The sequence below is a fragment of the Acanthaster planci genome, linkage group LG21 (assembly GCF_054643075.1).
Source record: "Acanthaster planci isolate LZ-2023a linkage group LG21, COTS_SCS, whole genome shotgun sequence".
Taxonomy (NCBI): Eukaryota; Metazoa; Echinodermata; class Asteroidea; order Valvatida; family Acanthasteridae; genus Acanthaster; species Acanthaster planci.
In genome coordinates, this window is record NC_141797.1 from 5758398 (window position 1) to 5781305 (window position 22908).

General features: G+C 39.3%; 1 protein-coding gene across 2 annotated transcripts; it reads right to left on the reverse strand.

Annotated features, from left to right (window-relative positions):
* Positions 1-14527: 14527 nt before the first annotated feature.
* On the reverse strand, positions 14528-22712 carry LOC110990003 (uncharacterized). Of its 2 annotated transcripts, none has more exons than XM_022254754.2 (6): positions 22230-22712; positions 19896-20236; positions 18121-18351; positions 17143-17283; positions 16501-16674; positions 14528-16121 (listed from the first exon to the last, which is right to left on the reverse strand). In XM_022254754.2, the coding sequence occupies exons 2-6, from the start codon at positions 20233-20235 to the stop codon at positions 15655-15657; spliced, it is 1353 nt and encodes a 450-aa protein (XP_022110446.2). In that variant the 5' UTR covers position 20236; positions 22230-22712; the 3' UTR covers positions 14528-15654. The 2 variants fall into 2 exon arrangements, with proteins under 2 accessions (XP_022110446.2, XP_022110445.2); XM_022254753.2 differs by having other exon boundaries at positions 19896-20262.
* Between the last annotated feature and the right edge of the window lie 196 nt (positions 22713-22908).

Sequence of the window (22908 nt, forward strand, 5' to 3'; positions counted from 1 at the left end):
CGTAATCGAATTTATCATTATTCTTCGTATTTTAAACGAAGCAGGGCAAGTTTCTTAAATTCACCAATATTTTGATCTGACTAAATTGTAACGTTTTGGGGCAGGGTTTACTGTTTGGTTTGTTTGTAGTAGAAAGCTTAGGATTGAATTTCTAAAGAAGCTAATGAAAGTTACTGCCCTCGTTATTATACAATGAGCGGGCAAACCGGGACACGAGAAACGTTTGTGAACTTTAAGCCAAAAAGGCATCTCCCTTAGAACATGTGTGTGCATGACTGGTTAACAGAATTAAAATTGGAAAAGAGACGTATCTCTCATGTCCCCTCTAAACTGGCCTGCTATTTCTATCACCAGCAAAGAAGTCTACTCATATTTCTGCCAGTGCTCAAAAATGCCATTCTCCATAGGCGTTACATTCAGTCAATAACTGCATGACTGGGAGTATATATTACTTCAGTGAGGTTTACACATTTGGGGATCCAAGGGGCAACTTGGGCCATGCTCCCACCCCCTATCATCTGATTAGATGTTTTGAAAGTAATACTAAATGAAATGGAGCTTTTGGACTCGTTCATTTCCCTTCCCTTCTATAAAAGAGTGCAAAACCCCGAAAAGAAGCTTCAATTTCGGAAAAGTTATAAAAGGTTTCATACAAATTCAATAATGTTTGCTCCCCTCCCCCCCAAAGCTTTTATGGCATCCCCCCGAAAGGTTCTGGATCTGCCCTCAGTTAAAAACATATTACTGTGTGTGCTGAATCAAGCAAAGTGGAGATGAAATGTTGACTTAATTTGTGGAACAATTGCCAAAGAGAACGAGAAGGTAATGGGGTGGAAACAAGTGATACGTCAGGTTCAGTGCAGCGTTTCAACAATCCAAGCAGAATATAATTATCTAAAAGAATAGTGATACTGTTCCCTCTGTGTAAAGCCACAAGGTGGATCTCTCCGTGTATCAATTCATGCACAGTCACGGATTCGCGTTTTTCATCTCTGCGTGAGAGATGATGCTACAATTTGACACTTGTAGCCCAGCCGTAACGAAATGAGGCTAAAGTCCCCATACCCAGTCGTAGGCTGCAGGCCCATACTGGTCTTTCAACATGGAATCTTGAAGGAACCACCTACATTTCCACCACGTGTTATGCCCAGGTTCAAAAAGATTTTTAAACCGGGAATAGCATTAATAGGTAGTTTCCTTTGCCCTTCCTCGTGCACATAAACATTCTGACAGAAATTAAAAGTCTAATATTAAGGCTCAGTTTGCTATCTCGTTTTACAAAATGTAGGCCTACTTGTTGGAACGTGTCGTGCACTGCTCTAAGGAGAGGATTACTCAAATCCCACTTGGAAACAACCGGCCATTATTAATTGTGTCCATAGCCACATTGGAATGTGTTTATGCAGATCGCTTGGTCACTTGTTCTTTACTAGCGAAATGACTACCGGACTAATGATGACTAATGAATGCCGCCACACAGTCTGGTACCCAAGGATCTGCACTTTCTGAATTGTTTAAAATGATCTTGTAAATAAGCAAATGGTTTCGTTTTAAGTACCCACGCCATGAATTTGGCCACCTGATCAAACAGCACCTGATGGGTGTACACAATGGCGTTGATTCATATATACAGTTCAAATCCAAACTTTGATCCTGATTGCAATACAGTTATCTATCATGCAGGTAATTGTGTTCGCTATTAATTGACATTATGTAATCAGCCGATTCGGTATCCAAACAGCTCATAGACGAGGGCTTGCAAACTCAATCCAAAACTGATTGTCGATTTCAGTAGGGTGGGTTCTGGTTTTTCACGAGGAGCTTGTTAGGGTTACTTTGCCATCACTTCCGTCAGGCTATCTTGTAAACAGCCAAAGAGCCAAAGGAAAACAAACTGAGGAGAAAAAGAAACTGGTTGTATTTAAATAGGAGAGATCATTACTTCTGAGTCACTGTGACTAAATTACGTGGTACCCCTTTCCCGTTTTTATTTCAACGTAACAACGTGTCAACGTGTGAAGAAAGTTCTTCATTTCTGCTGCGCAAAAGCTCTTGACCATTGTCAATAGGAATCAAACGAGTTAGGTGCGTCAAAATTGCCCAATCGGCTTACTTCAGTGTTCAGCACTGGATTTTTCAGGGAAAAGCACCGTTGTCCTTTTGTAACGTTATTAAAGCAGTCAGCTGACGGCTTTGCAAACAGTTTTCCCCAGTTGTTGAGTTCAGTGAAATTTATTCCTGCACGCGTGAATTACGTGACGTTGCCAGATGTATGATATAGAGATGGGCTCCCTGGAAAAATATATGCAACCCGGATTAAAAGGTCCATTATAAATGGGCGATTTGACCGACCTGGATATTCAGAGTGGGGTGCGGCAATGCTTACCTAAATTTTTTCAGGTCGGGTTGCATCGATTAAGGGAGTTCACGTCAATTTTGGTTGGATTCAGTTTATATAAACAATGTTCTAGGTCGGTTTAGTCTGTTTAACTTGGATCGATACACAACATAATTACACGAATTTAAGTGGGGGCAAAATATCACTTGTGATCACTCATGTTCATCATTTTCCTTTTTCTCCTCTCAACTGTGCTGATATTTGTTGTCTTTTTTACTTTTAACTGCTTGCTGCATGCCATTTACGTCCTTTCCGACTTAATAAAAGAAAAATTAACGGTTCTAAAAGGCTTAATAAAAGAAAAATTAACGGTTCTAAAAGGTCAATTTTAAACTCGCTAAAAACACTTCAAACAATGACGCCAGTACTTACACCTACCAATCTTTGGCTGGATCTTTTTGAAAGAGCCATTGCTTCTCATTAAAAACAAATGTATGCGCCCCTTTCTATTCGTGACACTGCGCCAAATCCTTGCCTTTTATGCTATTTTATTTTCAAGTTTGTTTGAAATACTACTTTTTTTAAAGCGGGTATTTTATAATACGTAATTGTGTACCTGGTTAATTTGTTCTTAATGTTTAATGTTATGAATTTTCCTAATTTGTCCATTTAGTTGTGATTGTATAATTAAAGACATTTTATTTCATAATTGTATACCATTGTACATTTTAATTTGATTTTTGGTTTAAATTTAATGTAATGAGTTTTAATGCCAAGTAGAGCATTTTAATAGATGTTATTATATTGTTATTAAATAAAAAAATAAACAAATTTGCAGATGTCTTCACTGAATCTTTAATCATAATATGCCAATTTGTATACCCGGAAAAGAATTTAATTCTAGCCATGCTGCCACACAAGACACTTCTATGTAACTTTTATATGGTAATTGATATACATTCTGATTTAATAAATATAATATTTTGTGCTTACGGGAAAATATGCCCCCCACCAACCCACAGTTTGTTATGTTGCCTCAGTGCAGAGCGCTGGAACTACGAGACATCCAGGATAACGAATGGCTATAGGAACTGCGTTTTATCTCCCATTTTTTGTAAACTACCGCCTATTTGCTCCATTTGTCACCTGAGATCATGAGTGGTTTTCCCGGCACCATTGACAGGTCATCTGTCACAGTCCTTAGGTAACAGTATACGAACAAAATGTTCGAAGGTGGATAGTTGACGTTCGCTCCGAGTCCATGTGATGTGAACTGACCAGTAAATTGTAATTACAAAAATGTTTGTAACCTGCCCGTTTAATCCAAACGTCAGCCAACAAAACCTGAATTTTAAGGAGATAATTAACAAAATTATGATGAAATAAAATGTCTTGGAAAGTTTCTTCCCGTCTTTTGCAAATAAATGCTTTGGAAGGGATGGAATTAGCACCAGTGGTGAGTGGCGTTTTCGTGGTAGCCGGGTTACATTCAATTAATTTTCATATCAGATAAACGTTCTTCGTGGCTTTGTTTGTCTGAGTTTCTGGCATATGCAATGTTTGCAAGCAGGGAAGTTGTTAGTCATCCGGCCACGGCCATTGAAACAGGTGTTCGGCTATGCCCACAAAAACGGTGAGACTTAGGGAGACGAATGATTGCTTGCAGTGTAATGTGCCCAAAAACAGACTTTGTTGCCCGCTCATTTTGTTTGAAAGCGTTCAGAGGACGACACTGTCTGGTACTGTTCGTTATCTGCATTGTGTCTCAGAAATGGTCGCTGTACTACAAAAATCTTCTTAAAACATTTTCAGGGAAGGTTACACAATTTTTTTATATTTTATTTTTTTTTCCATTTTTGTTTTGCCGTGATGATACAAGACTTCCTACGTTAGGGGTATAAAATGTACTGTAGGTTTCATTCCATTGATTTGTATTTAGTTTCTTTCGGTTGAATAAACAGTGAATGAATGAAAGCTTCCCTGGAATTTGGGTGAGTTTCCCATGCTGCATTCGTGTGTCCTATCCCCATTCAATAAAGTCATTGCTGGTATCTCCATAGAAAGAGCTTTCTGAGTAACGGAAAACAGTCCAGGGTCTTCACTTGCGCCGAGTGCTTCTGCTTGTACATCGCTCTGGGCTCTGGCATTTCTGTTGTATAAAGTTATTCCGAAAGATCTTACATTACTTCATCATATCCAGTTCCTGCCCACACTCCATTCTTTCAAAACCCAAATAGCATCTCTAAATCATCTTTGTCTTGCTATGCCGTCAACGTTCAGTAGAGATTTATTATCTTTCGTATGACTTTCACCTCTTAATGGGTGTCTTGTTTAGTCTGTATCCACAGTTTAAATGTTCTGTTCGTTTTTTGTTCGTCTCTTTTGTTTTGTTTTTTTTCCCCTTTACAATGTAATAATGCATTGAGAGCCTGCACATGGATCCTACATCTTTCACAATAAGTCTGCCGAACCATCGCTTAAAGCTAACCCTCGTATCTCATTGTGGCCGGCAGGCATCTTTGCTGCATTCTGTTCTACATTGTAAGCTGTCATATACCTCATCCACTCTGAGAAGACACCACTATATGGAGTCAACTCAACTATTTGCTCATTCTTCAGGCATAACAGCAGCAAGTTAAATGAAACTCGTGACATATAGGCAGGTAAACAGGAGATAAGATCTTATACGTGTATGAACTTCTTGGCAGAGATCAGATTTTTATAAAGAACTATGGTGTGTACCTAACATGGTAGAGCACATCAACGGAATCCATTCGACCAACTGCATGGTAGTGGGTTTTTAGGTATAGTTAGAAATGGAATTTTGCCATACGAGCATACAAGTTCGAATTGTAAGTTGTCACCTGGACATCTTAGAGAGTGCATGTAATCGAGATCTCATAATTTTTTTTTTATAATAGCATAAATATCTTAAAGGTTTCTATCTTTCAGAAGACAATACTTACGTGTACACGTTAGGAATATTTCTGTACATTTACACAGAATCTTATGTCAATTGTTATTACAAATGTCATGTTAATGTACAGAGGCTCATTTTGTAAATAAACGCTGTTTTCTGACTAATACAGTTGTATTTGAGGAAGCAACGTAGACGAGAATGAAGGAGGCCGCTAACAAGACTGAGGGAGGCTACCAGCGCTTTTCGTCGGTGATGACATTGACACGTTTGGTTTTTATTTAATGTGTTAAGAGATAGTTCCTCACCTGAGAGCTGCAGTGTGATCACGGTTGCTTCCAGAGTAATCTAGGAGCGTGCAGCTCGCTTATTCGAGCATCGCTTTTTCTTTCAAATTTAGTCACAGTTGGCAGGATGGCAGGTTAAAAGCATACTTGTTTTAGTAGTTCTTATTTTTTAGCAGGCAAGATGACTTAGAATAAAATTCTCTCTCCACAAAAACATTGCATGTTACTCGCAATAACGGGAAACACGAGAAAAATGGCGAAACCGCCTTATGAAAGTGGTTTTGTTCACTAAAGTCAATACGCAAATTTATGGTAATGCATTTTACAGAGGAAAATTGTAAATTTACAAAGTTTTTACGGGGCTCTGTTGTAACACACAAAACTCACTGTACAGTCACAAAGTCTGTCCGTTACAAAGATTCTTTGTTAATTTCTGACACACTTTACAGAAAACGCACTGTAGAACAACACAATTTTAAATTATTTGTCATTAATATAGGTTTTTTTTGAAAATCGTTTTTTTTTAATTGCTTTTTATTTTTTTTACTAATGAAGAGTTACAGGAAAACATTTGGTATCTATGCACCAGAGCTTTGTTTCATTTTTCATGGTTGAAGGGTTCCGAGAAGACACCCCGAAGGGCCAGAGTGGACGTGAAGGAAAAGATGTTTGCTTCGATTGCTTTAGCAATGAACCAGAGTTAACAATGCACCAGAGTTTCATGCTTTTCTCATGAATGTATGCAGAAAGACACCCTGAAGGGCTATGATGGAAGACAATTTTGTTTCGCCTGCTTTATTTATGCACCAGAGTTAATAATGCACAAAAGTTTAATTTTATTTGTCATGAATGAAGGATAGGTAGAAGACACTCCGAAGAGCCTGAAGGATCATAATGGAAGACTTGAATGCTTTTCTTGGTAATCTTTACATATTATGTGCATACTACTAATTTCTCTAATATTCTGTTACTGAAATGCTTGCATTCGTTTCCTTCTGCTGTGTATCAATCTGTTAACTACCCAATGGGTATGAATACAGAAGCGTTTGCTCTTCCCTAATACCAGTGTTTGCTGTACTTTAAACCCACGTGAACAGACTTTAATCTTTCTTTCTTTTGATACCTTTATATTCCCTTCTTTGGTTTTGTATGCTAAATTATTTAAATTATCACCCTCAGAACGTACAATAATTGGAGGTAGAACAAAGTGGCTTTGCAAGCAGCAAAATATACAACTTTCGATTCCAACAACCCCGATTGCAGACCACTGTAATGGCTTTGTCTATGGCCAAACTGAATTATTGGTCAAAGTAGTTTATGAATAGTTTTTAATTTGTGGGTTATAGTTGCATTACATTTAAAACAATTAGTTAATTGGACATCACTTACAGGTCACAGGCAATAAAGGTTTAAATATAAAATTTAAGAAAATACCATCGCTACCGCTAGCCTGAAAGCGTTGACTACAGAGTTCAGCTACATTTATACGTTTCCTCTTTTATATTAATTACATAAAGCTGGTGCATGTCTCTCCCTTAATCCTGTAAACACCAACTTCTTTACTTTGGAGATTGAAAAGAAAGGAATTTTGAGGAGTTTTGTCTGAGTTTCTGCTATACGCAATGTTGCAAGTAGGGAGGTTGTTAGTCATCCGCCCACGGTCAGTGAAACAGGCGTTTGGCTATGCCCACAAAAACGGTGAGATTTTGGGGGCGCAGTGTACAAACTGAGACAGCAAAATCCACAGTAGGCCTAGGCGCCAGAGTTTTGGCGCCACAACTGCGTCGACAGGGCCTGCAGAGTGCTTGGTTTTCAAATAAAAGGCTGGCTTTTTAAGAGCCAATTCTTCTACCATGAAAACAAATTAATGTTTAAACGTTTACAATCTTTGCTTCTGCAAAGCCAAAACATTTATTTTAAAATGGTCATTACCTCGGGAGACAGACTTCCATAAAGGCAAACGATTGATGGGCAATGCAGTCTGACTAAGGGGACGTGTGCTTCTCCATGGATACCTTACAACGACTGTGGAATCAAGGGAAATAAAATCGTGCGCTCTCTTAGCCTTTTTGCTTGACTATTTTGAACATTGTTGGTTAATCGATATCGGTCGCTCGTAAAAGGAAACACAGTGCTTCTATCATTCATCATATGCATTTACATAGGACTTTAAAATGTGAAAAAGACAGACTCTTCATTTGCTAATGTGTCTTCGGATGGTAAATGTTTCTCATAGCTGAATGAATATAAATGTTTTCGTTACTACAACAACGATCGTACCTCGAGATTTTCAGTACAGGTTTGTGGGGCGATTTCCACAGGTTTGGAGAATAAGTTGCCAAATACCATTTTTAATCTTTTCTCGAGAAGACTAAAAAAAGAGACAATATGAATTAACCTTTTTTCAGAAAAAATTACCCCACAGACAGAGTAAGAGAGTAAAAGACAGCCAAAAACTAGACCAAAGGGAACTCGTTGTAAACCAATATTTAAGCCCAAAATGTAAGCCTAATGCCATGGCTGAACAAAGTAGTTCTATGGAACAAAAGCTGTCAAAATATGTTAAAGATGGTGGCCTTTTAAATAAGACAACCATTGAGAAAAGGGCTGCCCTTTTCCGTAACATCTGTCAATATAAATCACTAAAACAAGTGAAACGAACATTTTTAATGAAGGCCTTGTGGTGTATACGCTAGTTTAAAGACTACGCTAACGAAGTGGTAGAATATTAGCTTTGAATACTGTGAAAATGTGTTTTTGAAAATCCAAAAGTTCAAGTTGAGTCATTAATTGTAAAACGAATACAGTAACTTGTCCAAATCAATGAGTAACATTGATGGTATTTAATAAAATGACTCGAGAAATGCTTTATTTATCATTCACATTCACAGGAAGGAGTAGACTAATGCTCTAGTTGAGTGTCGATATTAGGAACATCATAAAAAGACTTTAATAAATGGACCACAAAATGTTTTAACTAGGCCACATAAATTTATATTCAGTTAAAGCGATAGCATTTCAATCATATCACAGACGGCACTTGCTTTACACTTCAATAAAACCTAAAGAGGACAGATAAATCAGTTGTTACATAAGACGTAATGAGAGGAAGGCCTAATTATACACTCTATACACCGGTTACATATTGGATATCGTAAGGCAGAGGTAGCAGATCACCACTGGTTTCATTTTTTCTTTTTTAAATTCAAATTTCTCTACGGAAGCGTATAAGGGCCACTTATATTTTTTTGAGACACTATCTTGCCGCGGCGAATTATTTATCTCGCTGCGGCGAGTTATTAATCGCGCTGCGGCGAGTTATTTATCTCGCTGCGGCGAGTTATTAATCGCGCTGCGGCGAGTTATTTATCTCGCTGCGGCGAGTTGTTACTTAACTCGGTACAGACAAGGCTGGAAATGCTCAAATATTACTGTTACCATCCGAATGGTCTTTTCTTCTCCCTTTACTCATTTGGATACCAATTTCATTCGTTTTAATCTTTGTAACAATTTTTTTCCAATTTTGAGGAGCATTAAAGAAAGATGTTGACGTTAAACTGAATGGACAGGATAAGCGCAGAATAGTTCGATGTTCCTGGTGATCTGAAGGAGTGGTGGTTACGTGGATGTTGGTTGATACAGGACCCTTGATTAGAAGAGTAGTCGGAATCATTGGGTCTGGTATGTAAACTGAGTCTAAATATACAGCGAGTTGAGCTAGTTTTAGCTAGCTCGCGCAGCGAGTTATTTTCTCGCCGCTGTGAGATAGTAACTCAAAATTTCTTTCTGCTGCCGTATTTTTGTGATAAGGAGTCCAAAAATCAAATTCTTGAAATAAGAGCTTGACCTGTAGTTTGCTGAATTTAAGGCATGAATTTTCTCCGATTGACCAAAATATCTATTCTGCGTGGACAATCAATATTTTTTTAATGGATTTAATGCTATTTGGCAGAAATGACAATACTATTTTTTAATGTCAAATGGTCATAGCTTTTCTTAGATGAATGAATTAATTGTAAAGAGAGTGGTATTTATAAAGCGCACAGACGGCTGAGAAGTGTCGCTGATGGACTCAACATCGTTATCAGGGAAGACTCTTCCTCTTATACAGTTTTCTAAGCGATGACTTTTTCTGCATGGTCGATGACCAACTCATTCCTGGAAAGCTACCATTTATATATTATATCCAGTGGCATGTTCTTCAACCCTAATTGTATGCTTTCAATGGTACAGGCATTTTATTGTTTAATAAACTTCTTTATTTGACAAGTACCTTGACCCTCTTCGGATTTCAAGGTCCTCGACTTGCACGTGTGTTTGCCATGATCTCTAAACAATGCTGGCATCACCCAAACCGCATCAGCTCTATCAGTCAATATCTTCCTGTGAAATGTATTTTTGGCGGCGGAGATATGTTTATATATCCTTTTGCCCTTCACCGAAGCATTTATAAACTCCGAGTATATATACATGTACATTGGCGAGGGGAAAAAAGATATGAAACTAAACTCTTACCCAACTAGCCAATTTTAAAATGTGACATTAACTAATTCCACTGACTGACTACTGTGTTTAACGTGTTGTGAGATTGAACAAGGATTCATCGGGTGGCATTTTATTTGAATCGTTGAAATACATTTTTCTCGTTGAATTGGACCAGGAGGTGCTGTTGATGTCAATGGAACACACAGCGTTCCTCCTTTGTAAAGTAAAAATTGATGAATGGTCTGCATTGAATAATGTAGTGTATTGCTGTTTTTTTTGCATGCTGTAGATGCTTCCAAGATCAATCCTAACCACAGCAGATTGACCACGCGAGGCTGTTACACATATGTGACTGCAAAGGCTTTGCAATCTTGGCAGTATGGTCGACCATGGTTGGACTGTACAGTCCAGTGAATAGCAAGTTACACATAAGCTCAATGATTCTCAGTGGGGCTTGTGAGGTTCACGTCTCTAGCTCTCTGTCATTTTGACTGGTGAACAGCAAAGTGAGTTTGGCTGAAATGATTGTAGGAGTAGTCTACCTACCGTCGGCTGTGTTTTTGGTATTAAATGACACTTATGACACACTTTGCTATGGGAGGACGCTATGTTTGCTGATGTTTAGACCAACTATAGGTCACGTGACTTAGCAGACGCAATCGGTCTGTTTCCTTTTCACTTTTAGGAACACTTGTATACGTTTGACCCAACTTTTGATCTAACTTGTGGTCGACTAGATTGTAAGTGGTTGTGTGCTAACATGCTTGCAAGCACGCATCCAAATCGTGTCATCGATGTTGGACTTTCCTCAATCATTTGTCTTGCGAGAGGCAAAAAAAACCTCTTTCCCAGGAAACGAACCTCGATCTTCCTTACGCTTGCTCACTTCCAAGAAAGTCTCAGATAAGATACTCCAAAACAACGCCACCTGTGATCTTCCATGAATAGATGATAACAAATCAGCGAGGATGGGAGCACGATCACAGATCCTCCATCCCGCCCCTGCAGCATTGCCTGCAGGCGCTACGTCAATGCACCAGACCACCAGGTCACAAAATCCAAATATTAAACTAAAACCATAAAGAGTGTAAATTTACCACTCTCTTCTCATTTCTCTTACGTCTGAATGATCTTAAAAGGCTACCAGGGCTGCCACTTGCCCTTGAAAGGAAACACTGTGTCACTGTCCACGCTCTGAATGGAGTGGATAGGCCAGAAGACTTTATCATCTAGGCTACAGAGATCTTGGACGGTACATTTAAAAATCAAACTTCTTTTGTGTGTCGGGGAATGGCATATCAGTCTGACTGCCCTCCTCATCGTTGACGTCTCGTTTTGAAATACTCTCAGAGAAAGCTGCTGTATTATATAATTGGAAATAAAGGTCATTACCAGTGATTGGCACGGCAGGTCGGGAGACACCCTTGATCTTTTTACAGGGAGGAAAGGTTGGCGTTTCTAAACACCTCGAGCAGATCTTGACAAGACGCATGCCATTATTTGCAGTATCATGGAGCAGCACATCCCCAGCATAAGGACTAATCAAAAGGCGTTGAAGAATCACGTGATTCACGGTTTCCCCAAGAGGAGCATCATTAATCGCCAAGCAGGCAATGTTTTGCCAGCAGCTGTACCTTGTACGTTGTAAAGTTGAGAGTTGCGTTCATTGTCACATAAAATAACTAATAGTACCTTATCAGATAATTTATAATGGCCAGAAAGTGCTTTGCCATATGCGGCTGTCATCAGTTTGGTCGATACCGGATGATGGCCTCGTGTTTTCTCAAACTTGTGCGATTCATAAAACGTCAAAGGCTTGCTTCTATTTTTGCACTCAAACTCATTTCTGCTAAATAATAAGCATTTTATACAGTCCCAGAAACTTTGAGATATAAAACAAATTTGTGCAATCTTTGTACACGTCCTGACTCTTCAGTTCTATGTCATGATTCACCCCCCCCGGTAATACACTGTTCACAAATTTAGGCTCCGTCGAGTTAAACTTTCAGTTGTGTGGTTCTCAGTTAGCTCGCTTCAGAATGTATAGGAATATGATATAGGCGCGGTGAGAAATCGGAGATTTGGAAGTGAAGAAACACACTTCAGGACACTTGGGAACTCATTACACTGGTTTTAATATTGCAACTATACGAATAATTATTTGGTGTTCTTTATTCTGACCTAGAGAAAACAACTTTCTTAATTTCGATGCGAAGATTCAACTATAATCATGAAAGACTAAGTTCTTCACTGGTAAAAGACTGATGGCAATGGTAAACCGCAGTATTTTGATGTGCAGAAATATATATATATTTTTGTTTACTACCATGTTAATACGATTTAATAATATTAATACTACTATTTTGCAATTATGTTCCCTGGACCCAGCTTCTAGGGTATCTTCGGTTTCGGAGAGACAGATTCCTTAGGAGAAAGCCGAGCCAGTCTCGAGTTTTGTTAGAGGGATGGGTGAATACCTATGTCATTCCGACCGTATCCTCATCTCAGTCACAACTGCGACCGGCAATGTATCATCTGCCGGCCTCTTGCTTTGATTTCCTACCTACGCAATAAAGGAAATTGTTTGACCACAATTGCAATTATTCTTTTTTACACATCGATAGGTCTGTCGATAACGAGTGGCACAACCATGACGCACGTCGAGGCCTATTAATTTTTAAAAAAAGGAAATAAGCAATTTGACATGAAACGACTTGATATGGAATACAATTTTCCACAGCGAATTATATCACTGGCTCTGACAATATCTCTTGATCATTTTTCAGTCCATTATAACCAAAATTACCATTTCATTAACCAGAAAAGAATAGGGGGGAAAATTTCCCGGAGCCTTCTCCCGCTTCCTCTCTCTTTTGAAAATTATAATTGTCTTTCAATCATTTTGACTCTGTCAAGCCGTTCTTGCGCAAAGTTCAGTTTACTGATACAGGGCAGCCAAAAACACTTTATGCCCTGCTCAATGCATACCGCCTGCCACTGGTTTACATTATCTTCTTTTTTTTTAAACTACTTAGCCCTGCGGTCGCCAGGTAGACTGCAGTGGTATGAACAGCCCTTTTGTGTGTTTAATTAATAAAATGTTATACAGCCAGTATATCTGAGACTACATGTAATCTTCATTCAACGGACCAATTTTGAGACTGTGCAAACACATTTAATGTGGGAGTCACCCAGAGAAACACTAATCCTGAGAAACCTGGCATTCCAGGGAAGCCTCATTCAGGCGTGTACAAACCCGTTTTTGTTTAACCATTCTTGCCTGGATCTAATATATGAAGCAAGATACGGGACGGAGAGCAGCCCCATCCCTGTGGCGGTCATTGTTTGATCAAAATCTCAGGAATTTTTAACAGACATCCAAGGTGGATGTGTTTTTTCCCCTTTTCTTCCCCGCTACAATGCAGTCATGACGACCCAGGCAGTTCACTGACAATACACGTGCTGCTATATATTGTTTGCATATGTGCGTTTAACATTTATCGGCTATTAGCAGACAAAGCAAACTGAGTTGCTCCAGTACTCGGCACCAAAGTGAACGCCAAAGCATTGCTGTGACGTCACGTAGGTATTTGCTAGGCGAACTTGGAAAAAAAACCTCACCAAGTGTACATGTATTTTTTCTCCAATAGAACGGATTAGAGCTCTGCAAAACGGCATCTAGTTAAACAGACGCTCTTAATCACACTTGCTGATGCTGATGGAAGATAGGTGTTGAATATTGAGGCCAATATTCGTTGGTTGCAGTGTTCAAGTAGGCCTAAACTTTATTTTGTGGTCATGGTGTTGCTTGCTGTACATAACATGTCAGCTCGGTCGGTGAATAAACTTATAGAAGATTACATATTACATGTAGTTTCATCCCTCTAACCAGTCTAAATCGAGGGAAAAAGAAAAGCAATAGGACAAGATATTAGTTACCGGAATCCGCTGATAACTATACGTGTACACGGATAGCGTTAGGGGAAAAACGAAATGGAACTCCGTCTATTTCCGACACTCCGCCGATTGCAACCCCATTTAAAAAGTGTTGAATGGAAAAATGCTTACATTTGGTGTCATTGATAAGTAAGTGATTTTAAGGTACGTTTACAATTGTAAAATGTCATCATTACAGACAAACAAAAAACCGCATGAGACTCACCAGCCAATCCACCTCCTAACATGTTGGGAAAAAGGTGGCGCGGGCGCTGCTAGCAATCTGGCCAGAGAGGGCGCGCTTCACCAAAGCAGTTTGCAACAATGGGCCTAAGTAAGAGTATAAAATCTACCCTTCATTTCGCTAAATACTCTACCGTTGTGCCACAGCAGGCTTGTTGCTAAGGGATGGGGGCCCAGAGGGTCGCCTGCACGGCAAGCAGCCGGCCCCCTACATCAGAAAATCCTGAGTATCCAAATTATCTACAGTTCTTGTGATATCCCCCTTTGCCGTTATACTGTGGCTACCCAATATGTCTTACGACGAAGCTGGTGACGTGGGTATGCAGTAGATTCTCGTGTTTTATTTTTTTCACAAGAAGAACAGTACACAAGCAACATTTTCCCAACATCAAACATGCAAACAATTGAATGCTATTGCCGTCACCAATACCAGAAACAAGTTGTATGGCAGTGATTACATTCATCAAATTTTAACAATGAACGGAAAATTAGTGAAACATTAGGGTAACATTTCTTATGTTTTTAACATTTACAAAATATCTATTGTAAGAAAACCCAAGTACTTTTGCAAGAAAACGTTTTTAGTAAAACTTACAGTTCTTCTGGCAAGATTGTGCGCTGCCAACTGGAATACAGATAAACACACTTTTACTTTTTTTGACAGTTATTGATTATTTTCTTTTTACAATGTATACTATTATTTTTTTAAAGTCACGTTTTCCACGGTGTAAACATTCTCTACAAATAGAGTGTCCACAAATTTGAATCACCTTAAGGAATCGACGAAATATGACTCCACGCTAAATTCACATTGAGAAGATTTGCGATTTTAAATATTTTGAGGTTGAAGACAATACTTGATTTTGTGCTTTCGTCTATCCTCTGTAGATCTTTTTGTATGTTTTTCTTCACAATATTTACGTAAAAGCGGCCAATTCAAACAAAATTCTGAAACTTTTACCCTCTTGAACTCACTTTACATTACAATTAAAAAAGTCTCCAACAATGTATTCAACGGCTCGAGGATTTGTTCACACCATTCCATTTAGACCTGACAGATATTCGTCAAGTGGTAACACAAAAACAAAGTAAACAAACTGACATTAAAAAAAAACTTGCCTCACAAAGAACCTCTCCAAAGGTCAGCATTGGCTTTGTATGTGGTGCTTCGATGTGACTCATCTCCAGCTTCCAATAATGCATTCTCTTAAAGCAAAACTGCCACTCAAACTGATTTGGAGTCTCCAACGTCCGGAGACAGTAAGGCAGGAGAGGGGAAGACGGAATAAAACGGGAAATTAAGAAAGATCATCAGTTTTAGGGGCTGAGATATTATAACACCCCCTGCCTTGTTCATGTGTAAGCCAAAAAAGCGACTTTATCTGATTTGAATCCGGCCTCGCTCGAAATGATAGTAACACCTTGTCCCCTTACGGGCTCGTACTCCTTCAAGCCGACCGATTCAACTCCCAAGTGTTGCTGCATGTTGGGTTACAATTGTAACTGGTGCAGTCTACGTCCCGGGCCTCAGCAGGCGTCTTCCTCTCAAAGTACCAGTCGGCAAAGGCCTTCCTTACTGTTCTTCCAGCCACTGCGTACGTCATCCAAGGCAAGTCAGAAACGGCCTGGCAGTGGGCGTAGCAGGAGGTGAGGAACATGCCGTCCTTGAGGTATCGATTCACCTGGTCGGTCCGCTGTAGAAATAGCTGCCTGTGCTGCTGAAGCACCCCAAGGGCCTCGTCGCATTCTTCTGGGTGGCAATAAAGACCTAGGATGTCCCTCTGCACCCACCTGTCGTAGACGGCGTTGATGACGAATATGGGCGTGGTGACGTATGGGTAGGCATACTGTGGGAAGAAACACTCCCATTTGTTGCTAGACCCCTTAGCCAAAAGGCAGTCTTCATCAAGACCCCCTATAGAAAAAAAACAAACAAACAAACAAAAACAAAAAAACAATAGAAAGAATTCAGGCTTATTAATGTAAACCTATATCAAATCAAGTTTGCTTACACTCAAACGAAAGTTCTCAAAAAACGTCACATTGCGCGAAACTCAGTTAGAATGTGCACTTGCCCTTTCAAGAGACATTTGCAGACCGTTATTGTGCTGAAGCTATATATTAACATTTATTGTAATTATCAATTACAGTCCCCTTAGGTATGTAATAAACTTAGGGTGTTGTTTGTATTTTAATTGCTGATATGACGCCGTATTCGATGACTTCATGTATAAACGTCAATTAATGTTCAAAACGGGTAATTCCTTCAGTATGCTAACCAAATCTGATCTCACCTTGAACATGCTGCATTTGGTACATGTCTTTCATGGCGGTCTCCCATTGCCTGTCACCACTAATGTCCATTTCATCAACGAAGAATCCCCCGTCTGCGAGAGCCTTGAATGAGGCTTCGTCTGGAACCATGCTGCTGATGTGATCAGCATGGAGATACACGGCAAGTGCTCCAGCTAGGCAGAAGGTTAAGAAGATTGGATCAATGAGTTTGTCGTCAAAATAACCACTCATGGCTAAAAAGTACCCTACATACACAAACACACAAGAGTGGTGCAAGTAAATTACGAACTGGAGATTTCAAGTCGTCGAATACCAAACATTTCTGCCGACTACCTGTAAAGTGAGCTGCAATAAAATATACATGTAACTGTTCACAGTGTCCACCAAGAAGTAAGAGATCTTTCATAGGCACGGCATTTTTTAGAATTTTGCGAGGAGATATGGCCGAATGAGGTCTTGTATTACTCCGGTATACTTTTACCCATGCTGTTGATGTTCATTATGGAGCAGTAAACCAGTAGAGTTTTGAAAAGAGTTTGCTCTTTTCAAAGAAACGTTTGGAACTCCTTATAGTTGTTAATCATTAATATATTTTCTTCATGACGATATTATCTATTTTCCACCCTGTTCTCCCCACTCACCAGATTCACCACTCAACAGAATTCTCTTCGCTTGCTCCAACCCTGCTGACTGGAGTAAATAGTTGACAACTGCATCTAACACCCTGGCGCCTCGATAGTATATTTTCGTATTGTTGTAACTAACTGGATCACCACGGGTACCTTTGGGTAGCAATAAAATACATGTGCTTCGCTACTTAAGAAATGCTAAACAGAACTGTAGAAAGCAAAACAGAGCAGAGTGTATGCTTCCTCCGTAGGAACATGTACCCCAATTAGCACATTAACTGATTATCTAAACTGAAAAATATGCTGGGGTTCAAACGCGTCGCCGTGCTAAATAAAAATACCTTGCAACGTGATACAAATAAATGTAATTAAGAAAATTAATCGATAAACTCTTCATGGGGTATTTCTTGTAATTAACTTTTTTGTGTGTGAAACAGGGTTTAATTGATTAGTAAGCACTTAGTCAGTTTCCCTACATAGCTTGTTTCATGGTTTGTGTTTAAAAAAGCCTCATCCTCCTCGAGTGATCCCTTTTCGCCACTTCCCAGGTTGCACCGTGTATTTTGGGGGTGATCCCTGGCCAAATGATGTTTAAAGTTTTACGGCTTCTGAGCAGTGCCCTAAACAAAGATACTGACAAATGGGAAGGGCTGCCAACGTAGGGCTGGAAAGCTCAGTTGGCAGAGCACCGGTCAGGTGTTCTTGAAGTCGTACGTCAATTTCTTAGTTCATCTTTTTAATTATTTTTGATAGGGCAAATGCCTCCTTTGCCCCCCTATGCCCATACTTGTGTTTCGTGCATTGTTTCCGAAGAAACTTAAACGTTGTGTACTTCCAAACGTAAACCTCGATTTTTTTCTGCCATTATCACAGGGTTTTGAAATTCCTTCATTAGAGCTATCCAATTGACTTCTATTTTGGGTTAGAGTATTCTTAATATATTTTTTTAAAGGGTATTTTTTTCCTGAGATACGGTAAATGATTAAATACCAGAAAATGATGCTCCATCACAATAGTTCACGACTACCAAGTTCCAGTCGAAGAAGTCTGGATTGACTGTAAAGTTTGCAGAGAGGATGCCGCCGAATGTTTTTGTTGGTTTAAGCAAGCGCGATGACCCCAGGTCAGTAGTGCTTCGGTGAGCGCATGCCGTGTTGTTGTAGCACCAAGAACCACCAAGTAGATGGATGATCCAGGAGTAGTGGTGCTCTTGTGAGGACGCTGTTGAGTCAAATAGATAATCAAACACTGACATTGCTATACATTATCAAAAATAACTAGGCGGGAAGTTTATCTTTAAGTGGAAAAAGACAGTAATACTTGTGACCAACGCATTTACCAGAAATTTATAAAATGCCCCGTTGTGTACGTGGTCACGCGCAGGCGCAGTATGTAATACTGTGCAGCTAGGCGTGAACTATAGGCGGCCGTCTAGCATATCGGCGTAGTGTGTTAGTAAGATCCTACCTCAGTCCACTGTAGAAGCAATTGGCTAACGTTAAGTCAAGCAGTTCAAGTGAATTTAGAAGGCTCTCACACATGTACCTCTACTTACAAATAGCATGTCAACACAGTCAAAATTATAAATTGCAAATCCCAATGCAAAAAAAATGACCCATGGACGTATACTGTAAATTTAGTCACCATCTGAAAATTTTTACGCTCTAAACTTCGAAGCACGGCCCCAAATCGACTTTATTTGCAAAATTACAACTCAAAGGTTTACTTCAACGAAAACTGGCTTTGGAACTCAGTGAGTTGTTCAGCCTCAGTGTCTTGAGATGAGCATACCACATGACCCCTTTAGTGCGATTTTTGGAGGCAGTATGTACAATTGGTGTTTGTAAATATTTATGACAAACTTTGGTAAAAATACTTCATGAGTTAGTCTTTCATTTCAGCCATTTGCTATTTACGTTTGATTAACGTACACTAGAATAGGACCTTATGAATTTAAAATTCTTTACAAACTATACGGGACCATGCTATTGTGAGTTAGCGACTGCATAGACGGGCAGTTTACTGATTTCTGCTAATGATTCATTTGAATGTTCAGATGTAGGGGCCTATTATGTAAAATCACCGTCTTTTCAATATATTTTGTGCAGCTGAAACAATGCCCCGGAAAATATCAAACAATAAGATCAAGTTGTTGTTAAACGGAGGAAAATTTATTAAAAATCCTTATTGATAGGCAAGACACATTAATTATGCAGTTGAAAAAATGTCAATTTCCACACACCACTATCAGATGGCTGCCATGTTGCAACACACATTAATTATCTGGGGCTGCTAACAGAGGGCGCTCTAACAGAAGAACTTGCTCAGTTTGAAACGTCAAGACGCACTATTTTTGATAGTTTTGAAGGAATGAGTTTCTGGGTATTACAAAAATGAAAATCAATAGAATGTCTCAAAACAGGAAATCTGCTTTCTGATTTAAAGAACAGCAAAAAAACCACAGCGGACATGTTTCAAGGGCATGGTAAGTTTACAACGTTCAGAGTTAATGTATTGTACCATTCACAGAAACATAAAACTCATCAAAAGTTGTCACTTCTCTTGATTTGATACAATTCGGATTGACTGCAAACAATGCAAAAGCCAGTAGAGTATCTACGCTGTACTGTACTACGTCTGGTAACATTATTTCACACACGTTAGACATTCGCAGGGGGCGATGCTAATTAAGGCTTCTCCTCGTGTTTACCTAATGAGAGCAAACGGTTACATATTAAAAAGGCATTTTCTTTTCGCACACTTACCATTGCGGAAATAGTAGGACGGTGGGCTTCCATCTAAGCAGTAAGCCCCCGTCTTGTCGGCCAGCGACTGCGGCAACACGATTAGACTCGCATTCACGTTGTGGCCGACGGTCTTGACCACTGCACCCCCGCCGTCTCTGAAGTAGTTCCAGTAGAGCCAGAGGCCGAAGAAAGCTAGCCAGAGAGCCGCGAGGAAAGCCGCTATAGCCCAGCACCTGCAGGAGCTGACCCTCAGTCGTCCTCTTGAGGCTTTCTGGAGGTTCTTTTTCACGACGACCTGATCCTCATTGAGGAGGCTATGGTCCTCCAGTCCGGTACCTCGGAGGTGGAAATTGGACATCCTGGAATCCAATGAGGAATCTTTGGACTAAATAGATCAAAGATAGTAAAAGATTGCCGCATCCATAAGAACAATCTTGGAAATTCCCTTTTCACAGGTGCTATAGAAACTACTGCACCGGCATGATATTTCTGTAATATTCTGCACCTCATTGTAGAAACCAGATGGTATTTTCTTTGTGTTTGTACAGTTCAGTCCTGCAAACAGTTACTTTTTGGGTTTGTAAACACTCTTTTAAGGAGATTCCATTTGAAGGATGACCAAGAACGTAGGACAACAAATGACAATGAATGTAAGAAATACTAATTCCTTCATGCAACTTGTAAGTTCACTTCATTACTCAATTTCAAAAGTTATCTATTGCAAAAATTTTAATCCAGTTTTAAATAGAATAATTATCTTATTACAGAACGATAAAATTAGCAACTTCTTTGCCCAGCGCGCATAGTACGTGCATTTGAAGTTATTTTATAACTTAATATGATTTGCTCATGTTAAAAATGTGAGGATATAGACTGCGCTCTTGAGAATTTAAAACTGGCCACATATTGCCAAACAGAACACAGGATTGTCTCAGCAAATTCATTTATTTCAATTATTCTTTAATTGGAATCAATACATTTCATTCAAGAAGAATATAAAGAGAATCTAAGGTACATTTTGTTGACATTAGTACGGAGTCTTGTTCCAGCTTAACACAGCTGAGCAAAAATATAGATATCATGGTCAACATTTTCTTTATTCCTCTCATCGCTTCTCAGTTTTTCTCCTGTCTTAGTGTCCCGTGTCCTATTTGAAACTTTTCCACTAAACCTTCTTTTAGGTCATGTTGAATTTGATGTGCCAAAATTTTGTTCCCATTGAAGAAATATGATAAAACAGCCCGCGCATGTCCACGTATGAATGGTTCTACGAACGAACCCTGTCCCACTGAATACGTTAAATTGTCTTTCTAGTTTCTTCTCACTAATGTTTCTTTTCAATCCCAAAAGAGAAGAAAATGGTGCCTTTCTGGACAAGTGCCTTAATTTCGTCAAATGTCTAATTCAGTTATTTTCTCCCGTTGTTGACATTATGCCGATCAAGTAGATCTGTCTTTGTTGAATCTCTTTGATAATCACAGTGTTTTCACACAACCGGACTAATTCTTCACACGATACGTATATTTGCAGCAGAAATTGCCACTCGAGCGTAGGAAGTCGCCTTTGTAATACGTTTTCATACCTAGCATTACCTTTAAGCACGACTGAATGACCACTGTAAAATGAAGGAATTGATTTATTTGAGGTGTCAGCGACACTTGGGCCTGTTCTCCTTGTTTTGGCCTTTTTTCTTTTCTTTTCTTTATTCTGTTTTACTTTTCTTTTCTAGGAGGGGGCACCCCCTGGCTCGCATTGCAACGCTTTTGCAAATGGTTATAACCCAGGAGTTTATGATGACTCGATCACCCAAAGCTCAACAAAATGTATATTAATTCGAATGAATAGAAATAAAAGATTAAACAGTGGTCATATGTGATAAGATATGTGATAAAGATGGATCGTGCCACTAGGCTGTAGGTACACTTTGTTCTTATACAATCTCTATTATGTACAACTGGAAGATTCTCTGTGGAAATGTGCTATTATATTTGTAAATGATAAATTTCGTTTATCGAGAATTTTCGGGACCAATGGTGAGTATCTTCAGGAAAACAATTAGACATGGGTTGGTTTACACCTATATACAATCTTCGTTCGTTTTTGTTATAAAAGATAATAATAGATAATATAATAATAAAAGATAATATGCTTGTATTAGTAACTAATGAGAAACGGCACCAATTTTTAAAATCAGCACTGAGGAAATAATAAGGTTTGTGAACCAGCTTCCTTTATGCATGGATAACGAGCACACTGCTGTAGCCCTTAGACACACCTTACATGCAGTATGGAAGCAAACTCATTTTAAATCAGTTAGCTATCCATTCAAATCTACCATTGAATGATACGTACCTTTTGTCACAGCTGGAGACAACACATCAATTGAAGCACTATCCTTCGACATTAAATATTAGAATCACGGAGTTTCCAAGGATGCAACATGAAACACTTTCCAAAAATATGTGAGTGGAATAAAATCAAAGACACGACCGGAGTACGGCTTACAAAGATGGACCGGTAGTATATGCCTGGAGCGTCCAGGAAAAATTATGGCTATAAAATCACTTGCGACACGAATTCAATTCAGCGCCGTGCAGCCTCACACTAGTCGAGAGAAGTACCGTACTGCCTAGCAGAAAACACCACCAGCATCGTGTACAATTCGCTAATGTCAACACGAATTCAATTCAGCGCCGTGCAGCCTCACACTAGTCGAGAGAAGTACCGTACTGCCTAACAGAAAACACCACCAGCATCGTGTACAATTCGCTAATGCCAACAACGCACAATTGTGTTAAGTCATTCAATGGTTTCTAATCATGATGGTACCATCTGGGATAGACTTGCTTTAGCCTCACACTATAAAGGAGCAAATTTTACGCGACCGTGCAGAACAACAAAAGGTTATTTGGATATTTGCGCACTATAGCCCGGCAGATTCTACACCAACGTTGCACAGGTGCTGTATACATGACAGAAACTATATTTTCAGTGACCAAAATACATTGGACATACATAAACGCCGTGAATA

What these genes read in the sequence shown, in the direction of transcription:
- LOC110990003 (XM_022254754.2), bottom strand. Translation starts at nt 20,235, where the DNA reads ATGTCCAATTTCCACCTCCGAGGTACCGGACTGGAGGACCATAGCCTC. An exon ending in GTCCTACTATTTCCGCAATG is followed by an intron (nt 18,352 to 19,895) that starts GTAAGTGTGCGA and finishes TTGACTCAACAG; the next exon opens with CGTCCTCACAAGAGCACCAC. An exon ending in TGATGGAGCATCATTTTCTG is followed by an intron (nt 17,284 to 18,120) that starts GTATTTAATCAT and finishes TGCTACCCAAAG; the next exon opens with GTACCCGTGGTGATCCAGTT.